The sequence below is a fragment of the Anomalospiza imberbis genome, chromosome 4, assembly GCF_031753505.1.
Source record: "Anomalospiza imberbis isolate Cuckoo-Finch-1a 21T00152 chromosome 4, ASM3175350v1, whole genome shotgun sequence".
Taxonomy (NCBI): Eukaryota; Metazoa; Chordata; class Aves; order Passeriformes; family Viduidae; genus Anomalospiza; species Anomalospiza imberbis.
Window position 1 is genome coordinate 44,318,375 of NC_089684.1, and position 20,100 is coordinate 44,338,474.

At 46.2% G+C, this 20,100-nt stretch overlaps 1 protein-coding gene across 6 annotated transcripts in view; it reads right to left on the bottom strand.

Moving 5' to 3' along the window:
* Positions 1–20,100, bottom strand: part of SLC4A4 (solute carrier family 4 member 4) — a 145,973-nt gene that overhangs the window by 45,396 nt on the left and 80,477 nt on the right. For 4 of the 6 annotated variants that reach the window (XM_068188167.1, XM_068188168.1, XM_068188169.1 and 1 more), the window contains 3 exons: positions 7,587–7,722; positions 3,711–3,871; positions 1,067–1,246 (listed from right to left, as the gene is read on the bottom strand). In XM_068188167.1, coding sequence (XP_068044268.1) covers positions 1,067–1,246; positions 3,711–3,871; positions 7,587–7,722 — 477 coding nt within the window. The remainder of the gene's footprint in view (positions 1–1,066; positions 1,247–3,710; positions 3,872–7,586; positions 7,723–20,100) is intronic. The other 2 variants (XM_068188170.1, XM_068188166.1) reach the window with 1 other exon arrangement.

Here is a 20,100-nt window from a genome sequence, read left to right on the forward strand (position 1 = left end):
CCCTTGGTTCATATTACTGCACCTTGCCTTACTCACTCACTCACCACCTTATCAAGGCACTCGGCATCACCCAGAGCAAGGAACAGTCTCCACACACACACACTCCTGCTGCAAAATCAAAGGATGATCCAACATAGGAAATATTAATGAAGTGTGAGAATAGGTTAGGGAGGAATGTTAGGGTGAGTTTTAGAAGCCAGACACAGCAAGCTAAGAGGCCTTTGGTGCAGCAAGAAGAAAATAGTTTCTTCCACTGCTTTTATTTCTGGGTATTTTAAAATGACAACTTTTAGCCCAATTTCCAGACTGCCATAGGAGACAGTCAAGAGAACTCCAAGGCATGACAAGAGGCATAAAACTCCTCTTTTTTTTATTACCATGAGCAAGAAGACCCCAAATCTCCACCCAGGGGCAAGCACTGAGTCAGTGCCCAGGCCTCCGTAGCTGTCTGCATACATACACGCACACACACACATTTAGGGACACCACTACCAACATGGCACTACCTATTACACCTTTTTTAGAGAGAAGAGGACACATATTCACAACACATGACACAAAACTATTTTAGGATGAATAAAGCAAGATGGAAATCAGCTTTACCCCACTGGACAATGATTGTATGGCAATAAAATGCAAGCTAGGTGTTACTGCCAGGTCATTTTTGATTCACAGTGCCACCGACACTGTCTGTTACAGACATGGAATGTGCATGGAAGCTTTGTCTCTGCCCAAATGTTTCAGGTGATCAGCCTTTTAAGGTTCAGGCCCCACCAAAGTTTTTGGTGAATCTCCTGTTGTGGCTCCTAAACAATCTCCTAGACGCCAGCTGCAAGAGCACCCCCCCGCCTTCCTGCCTGCCCCTGGAGTCCCTGTCAGTCCAGTGAAGGTGTGGTTAGAGCGCCGTGCCAGGGACAAAGCAGCTTGCAGAGCCCCCGCTGATGTGCCATCAGCACGGCCTCTCTTCTCCACGGGGTTAGGAAGCAGTGTCAGGGCCACACAGTTAGTTCTGGGTGGGCAGGTTGCTGTGACAGAGAAGGCTATAGCCAGGTAGCCTCTGCATTACCATTATCGGGGTTGGAAAACATCCTACTTGCACTGGAGACGGTCTTTCCAATGTCAGCCAGCGAGCGCAGGTTGGATTTCTTGGTCTGGTGCCGGTGCTTCCTGAGCAATGTGTAGGTGACCTTGTCCTTCAGTTCGGATTTCAACAGCCCCGTCTCGATCTGATTGTCAACGATCATCTCTGTGGCCAGCACGGGAAAGGGGAGGGAGGGGAGAGCAAAATTAACCACAGAGCTCAAAACCGCTTCCAGGGAGAGCAGAGAGAGAGAGAGAGGCTGGAGACATTTCCACCCTGCCTTTTTGAAGGCTTTCTTACCATCTCAAAGCCAGCTTTTATTAGTATGAAATTCTCTTTTAGACATTCCTCTCAAAACAGAACATAAGCATTTCCATCCAGCATGAGCCACTAACACACACCCATTGCACTGAGATTCCCTTCTGCTATTTGCTACATGTCACAGAGCCTATTTCAAAGACCAGGATAAGACGGTTCTTAGCTCAGAAGTGGAATCTCCTCTGAGCCTGGACTTTCGTGAAGATACTATTACTCTATTGCAAGTTCCATGATGCTCCAAAAAGCACTCAGAAAATCTTCTATAAGGTTCAACAAGGCCTGAGTTCACCTTGCAGGCCCCCAGTAAAACCTAATCTAAAGATAGGAGGAAGTTCTGGAGATGAGCCACTAATTAAATCATTCACTTGCAGGACTGAAGTGACAGCAACTACAAGCGGCAGAACTTGCTCCAGTTACCACAGGATGTATTATATGGCTTTACTTTTCATGGAGTCACCAGGAGAAAAGGCCCCCAGTATCCTCAATGCCTGCTCACTTCCCATCAATTCCCTCCTTTCTCCTCCCTTATCCCAGAGAAAACAGGCAAAAAGGTGGCCAGACTAATGAAGAATGTCCCCTGTGCAGTAAGTCTCGCATGAAGTTGTTCCCTTGGTGACTCGAGTTCATGCGCTGTCCCCTGAGGGCAAGTGGCAGCTCATATTTGTCTGCTGGTAACTTTTATTTGTGCTAATAATAACAATTATGGCAAGGGGGAGGCAGGACACACATCACATTTGCTAACTCAGTGAGTCAGAAAGTCATCCTCTACGTGCTGCCCAGGAATTAATGCCTCTTCAAATCCCTAAGGAAGCACCTAGTTCTTCCTCTCAAATTAAGACAGGGTGGGTATATGCACATAGGTACCCTCACACAACATGCTTGGCAAAAGGCTGACCTTTGTTAAGTGTTATTTTAATACAAGCTTTTCTAGCTCATGGTTTTGGTTAGTGATTTTTGGAGTATGTCCTTCAGGACCTTAATTCAAGTTTATCCTTCTCTATCTGGTATTTCCCTTCCCTGTTGCTGCTAAAACACGAACAACAGAGAGAGTTTTTCTTTGGAGTTTTCCTTTCCTGTGTGTCACTACCAGACACAAGTTAAGTGATCATGATTAAATCATCCTGGAAATCCAGTGCTGGATATCCCTACCTGTCTGATTAAGGGTCTGGACCAGCAAAAACACCCTGTTCAGGACAGTGTCACAGCAACAGCAGCCACCGATGTGTAATTTAATCTCCTAGGAATTAGACTTAATTTGGGGGCTGATAAGGAGATTGAAGGTGACATCTCGAAGGGACTTCAAAAGAAAATTTAATGTTTGAGGGTTTAAGGCTTCAGACCATGAACATCAGCTTCTGAAGCAGGTTCACCTTCAGCAGAAAACTTGAGAGGTTCTTGGGGGATTTATTTTGTTAAAATTTTGCAAAGCTGTGCATTCGGACACATAGACACAAAAGCAAAGGAAAATACATGTCACCATAAGCACTTGCAAAACTAAGTTCAAAACTCTGTACATAACACCAGAAGCAGCTGTAATTCCTAGTCTTACAATCCAGTGTATGGGAGAATTCCGTGCCAGGATGATTTTGATCTTACTTCCTGAGATGATCATTCAAAGCACTGAGTTTTGGCAGAGGAAGTACTTAATTTTGCTCTTTCAGATCTCTTCATGTAATGTCTCTTAAACTCAGCATTTTGGTTAAATGTACCTCCACTGGATGGCTCACTTGGAAAATTTATTTTCTCTAAGTTCTCACACACCATGGGCAACATGATCTGGCTCTCAGCATGTCACCAAGTGTCACCCTGGGCCACAGCTGATTTGACTGTACAAAACTTGCCGTCCCACTCTGCATAGCAGAGCACCAGCTGGTGCTGGGGGTGCTCTCCCCTCTCCCTTGCTCGGGGCTCCTAAACACAGCCCCACATGCTCTCAGTGGGCAGCTGAACACCTCACCCAAGAGCAGTTCCTGGCCCTAGCTGTTCTGCATGAACAGTACCTGATGGGTGTCTCTGCTCCCAGAGACGTGGCCCTTTCACATGTCACCTTTTCCACAGTGAACATAAATTAAATGGATGTCTTTTACTCTTCTTCCTGCACTGAGAAGGACCCTTTTCATCTGTTATCTTTTTCCAGGTACTTTCTAGTTTTCCCTCTTATTCCTTGCTCTTTCTTTGTTTTTTGGTTTTTTTTTTCTCTTTTATTGGAAAATCAGTGCTTCTTCATTAAAACCACCCATAAAGCTATACCAGAGTTAATAAAAATTTGTGGGGAAGTGGTGAGAGAAAGAGCCAAGACAGGTGTACTTACCCACCACCTGTGGGAGGGAAGAGGCCTCCATATCCAGCATGATGGAACCCTTCTCTATGCACGTCCTCAGCTCGAACAGGCTGTGCAGAGACAAGGTGGCCACGTGCGGTTTGCTCCATCGCTCCCCACCTTGTTCTACCTTCTCCTCAAACTTGATCCACCTGCAACAGGGCAGGGCAATGAGATGGGGTTAAGGCTGTTGCCTCCTTTGCAGGGAAATAAACCAGCATTTCTGGAAATAAGGTGACTTGTCCTTCCCTATCTTGGCAGTTCTGGTTTAACGGCTGGACTCTATTGTCTTAGAGGGCTGTTCCAAATTAAATGATTCTGTGATTCAATTTCAGGCAATAAAATATGGAATCAGACACTGCCAAGATGGAGGCAGCATGGAATATTGCTGTCCCATGCCCACAGGCAGACAAAGAGGGGAAGAGAGGAGCACATCCCAGCCACGTCTGAAGGTGCTCTTAGAGAACAAATGAGCCACCAAAGGAGAAGGCACATATTAAGGAGCTCGTTCTTTCCCTCCAGCTGCTGTTTAATGATTTAACCAAGGTCTGAAAAACCCTGAAAACTTATCTCTAATGGAAGGTGAGAGCAAAGGATAAGTCCTGGTTGTGCAAAACACTCTTTACACCCCTAAAACGACATCCCAGCAGCCGGGAAGCAGGAGGCTCCATGTCCCTGCAGCCCACCCCCACTTCCCCCTGCAGCCTTGACCCTGCCCTTGGCCCCGCTGCGCCCAGCCCAAAGCTTGCAGGGATGGGCAGCGGGGATGGAGCCCAGGGCTCCTGTGAGGGCTGGGGGATCTCAGCTGGCCCACACCTTCTTCCTCACCACAGCACCCAGCAACGGCTTTGGTGCTAACTGGGGGTGCAGGAAAAGGTGGTTCAGTATGCCCTAATGGCAGAGCAGAAATACTTTTTAATCCCCTCTTGAGACACCATTTTAATATATGTGGAAAATGAAAATTCCAGTGACTAATAGAAAGAGATTATTAAGAAAAAAAAAACCCCACACATAAGGTAAGGAAGCTCATAAATTTGTTCAAAAGAATATTATTAACAGCAAGGGAAATTATCTTTAATCCTGAAAAATGTATTACTTGAGGATTAATCAATTATGCTTCACAATTGCAATAATCTCTTTCTGAGACTTTGTTTTTTTAAAACTGCTTTTTAATTCAAGATAAAAGACTGATTTTCATCTCCAATTAATAAGGCCCTTTTAGTTCACAAAAACTAAGTGTTTCCTAGGACACCTGAGGAACCTGGGTAGATGCAAATCTGTGCACTTCAGGGGCTTTGTGTGATACGGGACCGAGTTACATTTACCCAGTTACAGCAGGAAGGCTGCAAATTACCAGTGTTTGTCCTTCCAGGGAAAGTGATTACTCACAACTATCAATTTTGCTTTTTGTTTACTTTTCTCACTACAACCCACAATCCCAACACAATAAACCAAACATTAACTTGCAAACCTGGGTGAAAAAATGCCTGCTCAATTAATGTAATCAGAGAGTGGTGTGGGTTGGGAGGGACCTCACAGCTCACCTAGTTCCAAACTGATGCCATGGGCAGGGGCACCCTCACTAAGCAGGCTGCAGTACCATGGGAATGCCTGCATTCCAGAGGTGTTCATAGGACACCGAGTGAAGCAGAAAAAGGAGAAGACCTGCAGCAGCTGGAGTGCCCCAGCCTGTCATGAGGCTCAGTGAAGTGTCTTTGGGGACCAAGACATGTCCACCATAGTACAGGGACTGTCGTTTTATAAAGCAGAGAGATTGCAGGAAAGGGATGGGATTACAGAGAAAAGGAATGACAGTGCTGGACTGTGAGATGGTGGATATGGGATTTTTAAACTTCTGTTATGATCTTTTTTGTTATATAAGCTGTGCCAGGAATTACATTTTTATCCTTCACCCTTTTACACCCAATAATATCAACACAGCTTTCACGGGGCTGTTGGGAGTGAGGTGAAGGAATGTGCAAATGTCAGAACAGAGCAGGAGGGAGATGAGGAAGGTAATTTGATTGTTTGTTCTCTCAAATATGAGTGCAGCCTTTAGCCCTGCACCAGCGTGCAGGCAGCGTTGCTCTCCCCAGCTGGGAGCTGTGCAGTTCTACACTGGGGCCATGGGAAGCATCAACCCCACAAGGTCTCTTCTGTCCTCTCCTCTCTCCTCCACCCACACAGCCCTGCACTTTTTCCTGTGTTCAGCACCAGCTCCTGCAACTTGCCAGTAGTGGGAGGAGAGAGCATTCTGCAGCAGCAGATGCTAAACAACCCCAAAACAGCTGGCAGACCCTGTGCCCACTGAAGCACAGTGCCAGATAGCTCTGGATGCACTGGGAGATGCTCAGGAGCTCTCAGGAGGTTCTATGCTGCTCTCAGGAGGTTCTATGCTGCAAGATTAAGTAATTTCAGGAATGTACTGAAAAATCCTGAACTATCAGACACTTTGTAAGATTATTATCCACAAAGGCAGGAGGCTGAGCCAATTTAGAAATTTAACAGCACTTCAACAGGGTGCTTCGTTACATTCTGTGTCATTTGTACAAAGAATCAGGTTGGCAGAGTCCTCTGAAATCATCTAATCCAAACATTAATCCAGCAAAGCCAAGGTCACCACCAACCCATAGGCCTAAACATCACAGCTACACATTTGTTAAATCCCACGAGAGATGAGGACTCCACCACTACGCTGCACATACAATCCTATGGGTGAAGAAATTTTTCCTAATAACCAACCTAAACCTCCTCTGGCACAACTTGAGGCTGTTTCCTTTCATCCTGTGGTTTGCTACTTGGGAGAAGAACCCTGCAGAGAACCCCACACACAGCTCAATGCAGCAATCCTACCAAAGACATGTAAAAACACCTAAATTAGAAGTGCGGAGTTCATGGTAAGAGGAAAGAAGAGCAATAAAGGGAGAAAAAGGATGAGCAACAAGTCAGAAGTTAGAGAGCAAAAGGTGAAAAGTCATTAAGTTCCCCAAGCGCCTGAGAAGCAAAAATAAATTAAGATAAGAGGTAAAGGAGTAGGTGGTGGAGCAGCTCATTAAATCACAGGTAAAGAAGATTAAGGTGACCAAAGAGGGGCTAGCTCTGAACACAGACAGTGCCCTTAAGAGGGAGAGGTGGGAAAAGAGCTTAGCCCAGCCACTGTAAAGGAAAAGAAAAACCCCCAGGCTCAGTGACGGAGATAGGGAATAGGTCAGTGGTGCTCAGATATAAACTACATGTAATTCGTAGCAGCCAGACCCCAAAAACATCCCAGCTTTTTTATCATGGCTTTTTGACCAAACTAACAGCAGCATCAAAGAACCCAACCAAGGAACTCAAAGCAACAACTCCATTCAGCATTTAACATGCACCTTGAATAATTTCTTCACAAGTAAACACCTGTTAGCTTTTTTTTCCTATTTAAAATGAATTCTGTCAGTAACTCACTAGGACAGGAACAGCCTGTCCCTGTGAAGTGGGACCAGGCTCAAAAGCCACTTTGGGGCAATAGTACTGAAGCGGTTTTGACTCAGCCAAATTAGAATTGGCAACTTCTGCCAGTTCCGGCTGAGACATGTCTCCCTTTGCAAAGCACTACTGAGCCCTTACTTTTCTCTCCACAGACAAACTATTGCAATCAATCTGGCACTCTCTTGTTTTCCTAGTTTTTCTTTTGGAATACTTAAACAAACCAAAAAATTCTCTCATTTATCAAAGCATGGTAATTTGAACTATACAGGCTCCTTTCTGTGGCTTCCCCATGCGATCCTGCAGCACAGGTATTCCCCAATGGAATGCTAAAACAGGAATTTCTCATGGAAAGCACTGCTGGCTGCCCTTTCCTTTGAGGGTAAAGGAAAACCAACCCACCTTGCAGTCTCCTTCCACTCCATCTCCTGTCCATCGACAGCCAGAAGCTCATCCAGCTCAGTGAAGAGCTGCGGGGGCGCGGGGCTGTCATCTTCCTCTCCGAGGATGAAGCGGATGCGCTCGGCGGCAGGGGAGACTGCAGAGGTGAAAATACTGCGGTTAACGGCCTGCGAGATAACCAGGGACGTGCGGCTCCTCTCCTTGCCCTGCTCCCCAAGGCCATTCAGCTGTTTCTCCAGGTTGCCTCTGCCATCTGACATCCTCGTCGCTGCGGACGCAGGGGCGTGAGCGAGGGTGCCTCTATCTCCCTCTCTCCCCTTCCTTGCCTCTCACTGAACTTCTTACAAGTTCAAGCTGGGAGTAAAGTTCAGGAAAACTTGTCTCTTCCTACAGACCTTAACTATGTTACAGCAATTTGCAGTCCTTGTGAAAGAAAAGCACTATGGAGCTCAGAACCAATGTGCTCTGTGGCGCTGCCCAAGGACCTGCCGCTCTCTGAGCAGCCCGGATCCTTCACCCCCTTTTTTATATGACCTAAAACCAGTTCCAGCCAAACCAATTGGGGGCTTGCTGGCACAGCATCCCATTGCTGGCTTTCCCCTCCCTCCCTGCCAGCCAGGTTTGGGCTGCCATTGGCCTGCAAGGCAGGCTGGAACCTCCCCAGTCCACCGCTGGAAAACACAGGAATACTTAACAGAAGGGTTGTCTCGTCTATACATGAAGAATGCAACCCAATGCATTTAGTCAGGCACCAATGCACTGAAAAAAAACAACTGGTCCTGGTTGGAAAAGACTGCCTCTTTAGGCAAAAGAACTACATTCAACACACAGCACAAGCAAAGCCTGTTTGCATTATAACCTTGAGAAAAAGGACAAAAACCCTTTCCTGGTTAAGGGTTCAAAATTCAAATCTGAGAACATCACTGTCCCCATCATCCCAAGGCCTGAGGGCATCTCCTAAATGTAAGTGGAGCCCACACCACCAGAGTCACCTTGCTGGAGGGCTTCTTATGGTCTACAGCCTTTTTCTCAGCATATCACCTTAAAACAAAGGTATGACCATGTGAAATTTTAAGACAGCTATCCTTTCTGCTGGATGTTTATCAGCATTAGAGATACACAGCAGACTATGAACTTTGAACAGTTCTGCTAAAATCTCCTTTCTTTTCAAAAGATCAGCTGGCTGTCTCTTGCAAAATAATTAATTACATCAGGTGTCCAACCACATTGATTTTTCCAGGGTAAACAGACTCTCAATTTGCAATGGGAAAAAAGAAACCAGTAAAAAAACATGCCCTTTTACTCCTTTTTCTTTTCCTTAAATAAATTTTGATAGCTTTCTTCCTAAATTACTCAGAGTGATGATGCTTCAGTGATATAGATTTCTTTTTGACTGAAAGTATATTTATAATCATAAATGCCCCTGGGAGCCAAGGACCTTGCCCTGCTGCTACAGCAGCCTCCCCATCACGAGGCATTCTGCTTCCTACAGGTTTCAGGAGAGCTGGAGAGAGACTTCTGACAAGGGCCTGGAGTGACAGGACAAGGGGGAATGGCTTCCGACTGACACAGGGCAGGGTTAGATGGGATACTGGGAAGAAATCCTTCCCTGTGAGGGCGGTGAGGCCCTGGCACAGGTTGCCCAGAGAAACTGTGGCTGCCCCATCCCTGGAAGTGTCCAAGGTCAGGTTGAATGGGGCTTAAGGCAACCTGGGATAGTGGAAGGTGTCCCTGCCCATGGCAGAGGGCTGGAGATGCCAAACTATCCATCCATATCATGCATGTTCCATCGTCCTCTCCCTTTACCTGCACTTATGAATCTCAATATACTTTTATATTCAAATAGAATTCGAATATCACAGCTAGAAAACAAATCAAATACCTGTCCATCTTACTGCTTCAAAAAGCAAGGTGGACCACAGAAGTGGCTGCTGCTTGGAAGAGGCTGTAAGAAAAGGGACTGCAGAGCTTCTTGAGCTGTTGAAGGCATCCACTGGAGCCAATGGGAAAAGTCTCTCTTGAGTCACTCTGAAGTGGTTTTACTATATGGAAGTGTTACCCCGATACTCCCACACATAACATGATCATTCCACAATATTTTGCACACTGAACCTGGGTGTCCATCATCTGTCACCCCTTCTTTCTTGCCTGCCTCCTCTCCCTGTTCATTATCCACACTTAGGGCTGATGATAAGGTTCACAATCCCATTAGGGCACTTGCTGGGTCACAGGTCCCTGATGCTTGCTTGACCACATGTTCTTTATTGCGATTTTGTGGGTTAATGGGCCGTTTATGGGTTGTTTATGTGCTCTCTTTAGCAAGGAGAACATATTTTCATCTTAATCTCCAGGCGAACACCCCGTGCTCTCGCGGGCAGCCAGCTGAGCACCGGGCTCAGGGACTGGAGAGTCATTAACCCAGGGGGTGACCCCTCAGCCCTCTGCCTGCCCGACCTTTGAGCACCACCTCGCCAGCCTGGCCCAGCCTTGGCCATCACCTTCGCTTCCACCTCGGCCGTGCAGCTCAGGAGCTGCTGAAACCAGCACCACTGACGCCTGGAGCAGCTCAGGCTGCTCAATGCTGTTTTCCTTGCTGCCTTATTCAAGAGAACAACCTGATGGTCAGCAGACATTTGCAGCAGAGAAAAGGCTAATCCACAAATTTAGATGGCTGGGGTTATATTTTTCCCCTGAATGGGAGCGGAATTAACATATTAATTGCAGAGGGTTGAGTGTTCCAACACAACATAGATACAGAGGCAATGCCATCCTTGGGGGATGTCTCTCACTTGCCCCTCTTCCCTTTCCCTCTTCCATTCAGCCACACACAGTCTATGAGGCAGCTTATAAAATGGTAACTTGCACAAGAGCAAACACATCAGCAGTTTCTCCAAGTTCAGCTCAGGCCAATTCTGAGCACAATGTATACCCTCAGGTTCCCAAAGGCAAAAATCAATCTCCATCAAGAGAGAGGAATCTCAAGGAGTTTGGAAATAGGGAGAGACACATTCTAGCACAACAATCTCAAATGGGGCATGGTTGAGCTTCCCAGCCCGGCTCAGGCAATGGCTTTGGTGGCAGCCATCCCTCACTGCCTGGTGCAATGGCACAGCCACACATGGAAATGCAAGGGGGCTTTGTGGCACTGGCCCCTATCCTAAAATCACCTCCTGCTTCAGTGCCAAGGGCCTGGCTTGGTGGTGGGTGGAAGGCAGTTTCAGCCTGCCTCTCTGGGTGTACGGTGCTGTCTAAGGCTGGAGGACAGGGGGTATCTCTGTTGATGCACAAGTTAAACAGCCTGCTCTCCACTCAGCCAACATGCTTTTCCTCCTGCTTTTTCAGCTGGCTGTTATCAGGGACACTTCTGAAGACCCTGGGGACCTGCACCTCAGTCAACTGCTTCCTCCATCTGAGGCCTAAGGGACCAACAGACACAAAGCTCTCTGTTACTTCTAAGTGCATTGGCAGCTACAGAAATCCCCAAGAGACCTGCTGCAAATCCCTCCCCAGAGCCTGTGGAACCAGTATCAAGGAAAGCTGTTTGTCAAATGTGCTTTCCAGGCAGGCTTATTAAAATAGGACATGATTGCACTCCTGTTCATTTCTGAGGCTGCCCTCCCTCTGCCAAAGCCTGGGTCAAACCCATCCACAGTCAGAGCAGTGACACACTTGTGCAGGCACCTGTAACAGATTTAAACTTGTTTCCTTTCCAGTTCAGCTGACTTCCCTTCCAAAATTCTCCATTACCAAAACCAACTTTAATTGTGTTTCACTGTCAACACAAGATACCAGCTAAAGGCACACGGGGAGGCTTTGGTGGCCCACAGTCCCACCAGCTTCCTTTAAAGATAAACCTGAATGGAATGCCACCTAAAACAAGGAGATGCTGAGAATAATCACCTGGGACACCTCTGCTGGTTCCTGTACCACATCCACACACTGGGCCAAGGCCACAGGGTAGGACAGGTGATGCTCTCCTGCTTTACCAGCAATACTGTCCACTTCTGGAGCACACAGACCCTCCACACCATTGCTGCACCTTTACAGGTAAGAACTGTTATTTCCTTTATGGAAGGGAGAATGATCACTACAGGTAACACCAGTTTCTGCACAACACCCCAGGTGAGAACTTATTTCTTGATTCCCCAAGAGTTCCACCAAGCACAAGCATCCCTGAGCACCACCAAAGAAGCTGAGTGCACGTGGATTTACACGTAACACCTGCTTTTGGAAAGACTGCTCTGAGTTTTTGGGAACACTGCTCCGAGACCACACAGCGGCCTTTCTCAAGGTCCCACAGAACCACCCCTGGGTGATCCGCTCCCCAGCTAATCACTCTAAGCAAGCGTGAGAATTTCTCTTTTGCTTGTTTTGTGTCTTTGCTTATGACCAATTACTTTTTGACCCCGTGCCGGGGCTGGCTGTGAGGCAGATTAGACTTTCCACAGGCAGGACTTGGCAGCTGAGAAGGAACGCTCCCCACAGCACCTGGATCCCACCCCAGGCCACTTCTTGCATGACTGTGGGGTGCAGAGAATGCTATTCGAGGTGCCTGATCTATCTTGGAGCAAATCTACCCTATCCTTTGATAGTGCCCCTTCCCAGACATAATGAACAGCACTGACTGCCTCTGGAATAATCCATTTTTTGCTTGGACTGCATGATAGTACATGTTTTGCTCTAAGTTCCTCTGCAGCATGTGGCATATATTAAGTATGATCTGCAAAAAATCTTCGGTATTGGACAAATTCTTACTAATATTGTGTTCTCTCAAGTGCCAGAAGAACGGCAGCATTTACCTAACACCTTGCTGGGCATTCCCAGCTCCCTTGGTCTTTGGTGCTGTGCCTATAGACACTTTGTTAAAATATTCCTTGGAGACACAGGGAGAGGAAAAAGGACCCTTCTCCCCAAAATGTTTCACATCAACTCATCTACAGATGCAACGTGGACAATCGGTCTGGGAAACTTCTAAACAAACCCAGCATTATCTCATGAAAATTTGGTGACCTTATCCTAAAAGGCAATTCCTATAAAAGAAGACAGCCTGCCAGTTCTGTCCATATGGCTGTGATAGAGAGACCAATACATGCTATATCCCAAGTCCCATGATGAGCTTTTTTCAGAACTGCTCCACTCGAGGGAGACTTTGTCTTCAAAGACTGTTTTTCCCAGCTGCAGCCAAACCCAGTAACATCTAGACAACTTGCCAGAGGCAGCTGCAGAATCCCAAGGAAATGGAAACAGATAGCCTCCCACAGACACACAATTAGCCAGTTGAGCCAAACTAAGCATTTTACCTATTAACAGTGTGACTGAGGCTCTGCCTGCTCACATCAATGCCAGACTCCCCTGATTCCAAGGGTGCTGAAGTGGGCATACATGCACCATGCAATTCCCCGTGGGTAGGCCACAGCTAGATGCTAATCAACAGTGACTGGCTCCCAAACTGATAGAAAAACAGGAAATTTGTCTTCATATACCACATTTTTAAAATTTTATAGTTTCTCCGAGTGTCCTTCTTAATTGCATTAAAGGCAATTAAGACATTTGCCTATGACATTTACTTTTACAAACCAACTAGTCCACAGTGACAAACCATACTGGTTATAAACCCTGATATAACCTACACCACAAGCAATTCATTGCAAAATGTGGATAACAAAGGTATTTTGGACCCATCCTGGACATCAGCCATCGTACTTCCAGTTGTGTCAAACTGCTACAGCAGCACATTTTTAAGGAGCTATTCCCAAGCAGTTGCCAAGACGACTTTAATAAAGAAAGAGCAGCACCTAGGGAAAGCCTGGCTTTCTTTGGAGCTCTGGAACATTTCCTGCTGTCACACAGACACAGGATGCTGTCTGGCATCACACCTCCATTGGATCTGAGCAACAGTCAAGTCCCCAGTGAAACAGCAGCGCAGCAGCTTCCACATAGAACTGAGTTCAAAAATCACTCCCTAATTCTCATCATTTTCCTTCTTTGGCTTTTCTTGGTTTCCCTTTTTAAAGCCATGTGGATTTCACAAGTCTCCTTCCTGGAGAGACTGGTGCTGTCCACCTCTCTGGGATCCTGGTATTTAAACACTGGGATCCTAGATTCCCTGGATCACTGGAATACTCTGGGATTCTGGTACTTTAAACACTGTAAGCACACCATGATCACACACAGCTCCTCCCACACCTCCATCAGTATCACTGCACCATGTGGCCACAAAGCAACTGCTCATCATAAGCACAAGGGAAAACTCCTGCTCCTCTGCCAAACAAACAAAAAAAAAAACCCTTTTCTTCTCCAGCACTGAAATGTTGTTCCCCAAAGACGGTTTTAAAGCAGGTTTGATGTGCTGCAGTCCCTGTAAGCAGCATTGTTTCCTTGCATCAGCCACAAGCTCTCCTGCCAAACTATAACTCAGTCTACCACTGCTCATTTAACTCGTTTAGGTAACAGGGAGGGTATAGGGACACTTCTAAGGACACAGCTGTAACAACGCTGGGCTCTTCTCTTGGGTTTAAATTTCCACGCAACGACAAGAGGAAACTTCCCTCTCTGCGTTTCCCAACCAGCCCTCCAGCTGCAATAGCCAATTTTCTGCCTATTAAGCTCTTCTCACAAGCAGGGTTTCATCACTGTCTATTTGTCCCGTTCAATCAATCTCCACAGCAGCCCTGTTTCAGCACTTCTGGAAGTCTCTTTCAGCAGGGGCTCAGCAGGACGGAACCCACTCACAGAGGGAGGAAACTACACACACGTGGCTGAGGATTTTCCAGTTATTCCCACAGTTTCCGTGCATGCCGAGCCCTTCGCCCCGTGTCTCTGGCTGCAGTGGGGCCCACCTCCGTTGCCAGGCAGTTTTTCAAAGAGTACTGAATGTTTCTGGCATCCACACTTTTTGCTTTCAGCTCTTTTCATTCTGTCCCCCCTGTTTTCAATGTTGCCAAACACCTCATCCATTCCGGGCACAGAGGGAGATGTGCATTATTATTCCTCACCGTCCTTGCAGAGACCAACTGGTGCACGAGAGCTAAACACATGTGCTGGGGACTTCTGCATTGTTATTTCTTCCTGATCACCTGTCCTGCTTCAAACTACACACAGGAGAGGGAAGCTACAATGTAAATATGTATTTTATAGAATCCAAGGCTCCTTTAGGCTAGAAGGGACTTAAAGATCATCTTGTTCCAACCCTCTGCCACAGGCAGGGACATCTTACACTTAGCCCAGGTTGCCCCAAGCCCCATTCAAGCTGGTCTTGGACACTTCCACGGATGGGGCAGCCACAGTTTCTCTGGGCAATCTGTGCCAGGGCCTCACTGCCCTAACAGGCAAGAATTTCTTCCCGATATCCCATCTAACAGTGCCCTCTGTCAGTGGGGAGTCATTCCCCCTTGTCCTACACATACCTCCACACTAAAAGCACTATCACAGAATCACAGAACTGTAGGACACCAGGTTGGAGAGACGTCAATGATCATCTGCTCCAACCAGCTCAGAAGCCAGAGCTCAGGAGGCCACTTCACCTTGACTCACAGCAGGAGGAAGGTGCCAACCTCTTCTGAGATGCTTTGAAAGAGGCTTCTCTATTTTTCCACCACCTGAAAAGCTCTGCTCAGTGACAAACTGCCCTTTTGGCTCAGAACAGTTCACAGCCACTTATCTAAAAAGCTGCAAAGCCAGCCTGAGAATCGAGACAATGCTTCCTTTGACTAGGAGAGGACCAGGATTTGGCCTGACAGGGTGGTTACAAAACCAGTTGGTTTCACATCTGTATGCTGGTTTTCTTCACATTTCCCTGCTGCTGCAAAGCAAGCTTCATCAGGTGGGTCTTGTCCCTTTGGGTGCCTGCATTTATTCTGTATGTTAAATCCTGACAAACACCACTTCCTTCACTTGGCATCCCTGGAAATGTTAGGACTATCCCAATGGAACTGTCCCCAGCAGGTAGCAGCGTGGCAAAGCAATGTTTTGCGTGGATAAATCACCTCTCTGAAGGCATTTTCTTTTTCTCTCTGGGTCGAGTCAAGGGAACTCAGCAAAGGGCTCTTGCAATGTCATTTAGGAACAGAAAGACCCTATTGAGACAAAGACACAATAACCAGTTTTGGGCCTGCCTTTAAAAATTAACCACCATTAACTCCGGGCTCGGCATGGCTCCAGGCTGCCAGCAGCACACTCCTTCCAAGCGGCTTCCCAGAAACTCCCGATTCAACTCCTTCTCAAAAGCCTGCTGACATTTGGGCAGCTCCTCTTCTTCATCGGTTTCCCCTTGCAACAGCATGTGAAGTTCAAGCTTCTGTCTGCTTTTAACTCTGAGCTTCACAGACTCACCCCCACCTCCTACACAAGCACCAAACCTCCAGGGAACATGATTATGGTGGAAAAAAACAGTGGATTTGCTGGGGTCTCATCCATGCTGAAAGGTAGCTTTACAGCTTTAAGCAAATTTCTGTAATTCAATCAAGGAAACAAAAGTATAAAATATTTCCACTTTCAGGAAAGGAACATGACCAGGATCTACACTAGTAAAACTGTACAAGAAAAATAAAAGACCATTATCCAATGGATTTATCCAGGAAAATTAAGCACGGGTTGCCTTTCAGTAAGTGAATGCACTGTAACTAAGATCAATATACTGCCAAAACTGAGGAAGGAGGAAAGCAAGTTCAAACAAATCCAACTTGTTTTTTCACTGAAAAATGAGAAATCTGGTATCTAGAGACACATTTGGTGACTCTTTATGGAATGCAACATGAGCCAGGCAGAGAGATACTTTTACCAAAACAACAAAGAGGCTCCAAAGCAGCATCAAAGCACAAATACACAGAATAAGGAGGCAAAGCCACACTTCACTGCCCCATTTAGGAACATCTGGGTCTGACAGAAGCCCAGGTCAAAAGAAAACCACCAGAAATGAAAGATTTCACTAAACACTGGAGGATAAGTACATGAGGCATACAAGGAAAATGAATTATTTAAGACCATTAGCAGCAGGAGCTTGAGAAGCAGTGGGTGACCTGGACCACCTTGGAGTGAGACAGCCAATTAAGGGGATTAAAAACTGTGCAGAAAAGCAAAGCAACTTCTTCGAGTGAAACTCCAGCACACAGGTGGGTGCACAGGCACTTAGCCTTTTCCAAAGGTTAACATGGGAGGAGGAAGTCTGCAGAACAAAGAAGAGAAGATGGAAGTGAACCCAATGAGTTCACAATGAGTGGCCAGGCCCTTTGTGCTCACACCTCATCAGACCCTGTCCAGACCCAAGGTTTTAGTCAGGTCTGGAATGTTTCACACAGCCTGAATCTGAAGAAAACAATCATCAATCCACAGAATTACCTGGCACTGCTATCCAACGGGATACCACCTACCATATTTCTACCATTTCTTTCTAGACTCCAGGTTGTGCCCTTTGGAGGTTTTCCTTGCAGTTTGCAAAAGTGCACAAGGTTACTACTATGCCTTTATTTTTCTTACACAACTAAAACCACAGGGAATCTAAACTGCCCCAGCCCGCTGGGACTTACCCAGACCGGGAGGGCTGCAGTTAAAAACAAAACCATTAGCAGAGTTCTCTGAAGTGCTACTTAAGCAGATTTTTTTTTCTTTCTTTTAAGCTCCTAAATGCAACTTTAGCAATTATTGGTTTATGTAATTGCCTAACATTTAATGTTTACAGCAACATTTTACAACTAATTTGCATGTAGTTCACTAAATGCTTTAGGGTTAATTGGTCTTTTGCTGTGCATTAAGCAGCTTGCTAATCATTAGACAGGTGGGAAGAAAACGTAAGTAGGAGGTCAGTTTGGAGATGACTGGGACCAAGGGAATGGCTGGGGGGGATTTTTGCAGAAGCACTGACCTTCCCATTGTTCAGGCCCCAGCCTAACCCCGAGGTGGCACCATATGGTGTCTTTTACAGGGTCACATTGTCCCCTTTCTGGTACATGTGAGGAGGAGGATACAAGAGGATCAATCTACTGCATGTGAGGAGAGGATGAAATCACAGGAAAGGAGAGAGACAAGATGCAATTCCTTGCACTTGGCAAGAATAATATTGTACTGCCTGTGCTTAAAGGGCACCACAGGAGACCCAAGTATTCCCTGTCCTGAGCATCCAAAGGTATCAGGATGCTTCCATGAGTAGGAAAAGTAACAGTGTGCCTCCCTGGGGCCCTGTGTCACTGACTGCCATCTAAGGACAGAGCACTCCAGACATGACACCATGACTCAGAAAGCAAAGTTAATAACTTAATTACCAAGCTGGCCCTGCTTTGAGCAGAGGTTTGGACCCGCTGATGGCACCTTCTAACCTCATTTATTCTATTTCATTAGTGAGCTTCCCAGATAGGTGATCTCCACTCCAGCTACCCTATCTACTGCCCAAAGGTGACCACTTTCCCACAGCTTCAGAGAACTTTTAGTAATGAAGAGAGACTGGAAACCCCACGCTGGGTTTAATGACCTGCTTGACATCCTGGCCTGGAGAATGAGAAAAGAAAGGAGAGTAACAAAATGCCAACTCTCTATCAGAAGATACTGACAAACTCTTTGGAAACAGCAAGGGCTGCACCAGCACAACCGAGACCAAACAGGAAAACAGCAAAACAAAGCTGAAGTGCTTCCTTTGCAGTTAGGGAATCGACTGTGACCAACCCAACAGGGAGTCAAACTCTACTTTTTAAATCCTTCCCCAAGCACAAAAAACTGGCAGTGGCATCAAAAGTACTGAGCACCCAGCTGGTCTTAAACATTGTCCAGGACACAGGAAAAAAAAACTGGGAAAAAAATAAGAGGGGAACAAATCAGCCAGGTACTATCGGTAATCTTTTAAACAACTTAGGATGGAAAAAGCAAAGCAAAAATGAGCAGTGTTTTCCAAACTGTATTCCATCAGAACAGCATTGCCTCCAATGTAAATCTCTTTACAAGCACTGATTTCCTTAGAGCAGTTAAATGCCATCTTTATTTCTTTTTGGTCCCATTGAATTTTCAATTGTTTTTTTAAAGTATGGCTGGAGCATATAAACATGATGTGTTGAAACACAGAACTGTTAAAATACAGAAAATAAATTTGAAAAGTTTATGGTTTTAATGGTACTCAAATTTCATGACCCAGAAATAAGGAATGTACTCACTTTAAAACAAAAAGTAGTTGACTATTAAGAAAGCCTCAGTTTCTGGCAAGTTTCTGCAGATGATTAATTATTACAACTCAGCGAGGGGTGCTGCTGCTTTCCTTCTGACCGTGCACATGCTCCAGGTGGGTTTAAGAACAGCAACAGCCAAACGTCACCCTTCCCCACCTTTACTGTCTTCTTGCTCCCAGCACTTCAGCTCCTGCTCCCCCTTCCCTGTTGGGATCAGGACTCTGGGCTTGGACTAGTCTGTTTTGCTGATTCACCTTAGTGCGCAGCCACAAAACCAGCTAGATGGCCTTGAAACCAGCTAGATGGCCATGAATTTTTTTGCAAAGAGACTGGAAAACCATTGGCACAGAGAAGTGGGGGATGCCTCATCCCTAGAAACATTCAGGGCCGGGTCAGATGGAGCTCTGAGCTATACAGTCTAGGGGAAGGTATCCCTGTCCATGACAGGGGGCTGGAACAAGATGGCTTTGAAGGTTCCTTCCAACCCAAGCCGTTCTGTGACCATTTTTACGATTCCATGGAATGAGTTAGATGGCTACAAAACCAGTTAGGTGGCCACAATAGCGAGAGGGGGGAGGAACAAAGGAATTGGGTTGAGACGAGAGCCTCATACAGGAGATCTGCCTCTGACAAAAAACTGAAGTTAGGGATAACCCCTCCGTGGAGCTGCCCAGAGTTCCCAGCCCAGCAGCTGGGCCAGGCTCAGCTAATGCTGAGGATATTCAAAGGGCCCTGTCGCTGTGCCAAGCACGCAGCTCCTATGACAAGGGTCGCTTTGTCTTGCGTCCCCTCCACCTCCCAGCACATGGGAAACTTCAGAAATTCCCTTGCTGAGGAGAACAACTAAGCTGAGTAACTTGGAATTACAGGCTTTTAAGGTTAGTTTGCTGCTGGAGCCAAGACATATTTCCAGAGCTTCTCAAGACTGAAAACAACCTCCTACTTTTAATGACTTGCCTTTTATCTTTAATAAGGGATTAGGAGCTATTTTTCCAGCTAATACCTTAAAATCCAGATAATCATAAAAGCAATCAGTAATACCCAATATATGTTAATTACTCATTTTCTTCTCCTCTCTGGCTGCCCTGCTGTCACTCAGAGCCATTAATTTGTCTATAACAAGGCTGCAAATCAAAACCAACAAAAGGCTTCAGGTCCTCTGGGGAGTCACAGGTTCGGACTTGGGGGATTAACCACAGATTATTTCTGCAACAACAGCAAGGAAAACAACATTATGGCCAAAGAGGTGCTGAACTATCCCACCAGCCATTTACCTACGCCTGGACCTGCTCATTCCCACAGGAGTCAAGCAAAGCAAAAGACTGATTTAAAATAAGGTAACGAGGCATTGAACAAACTTGACAGCA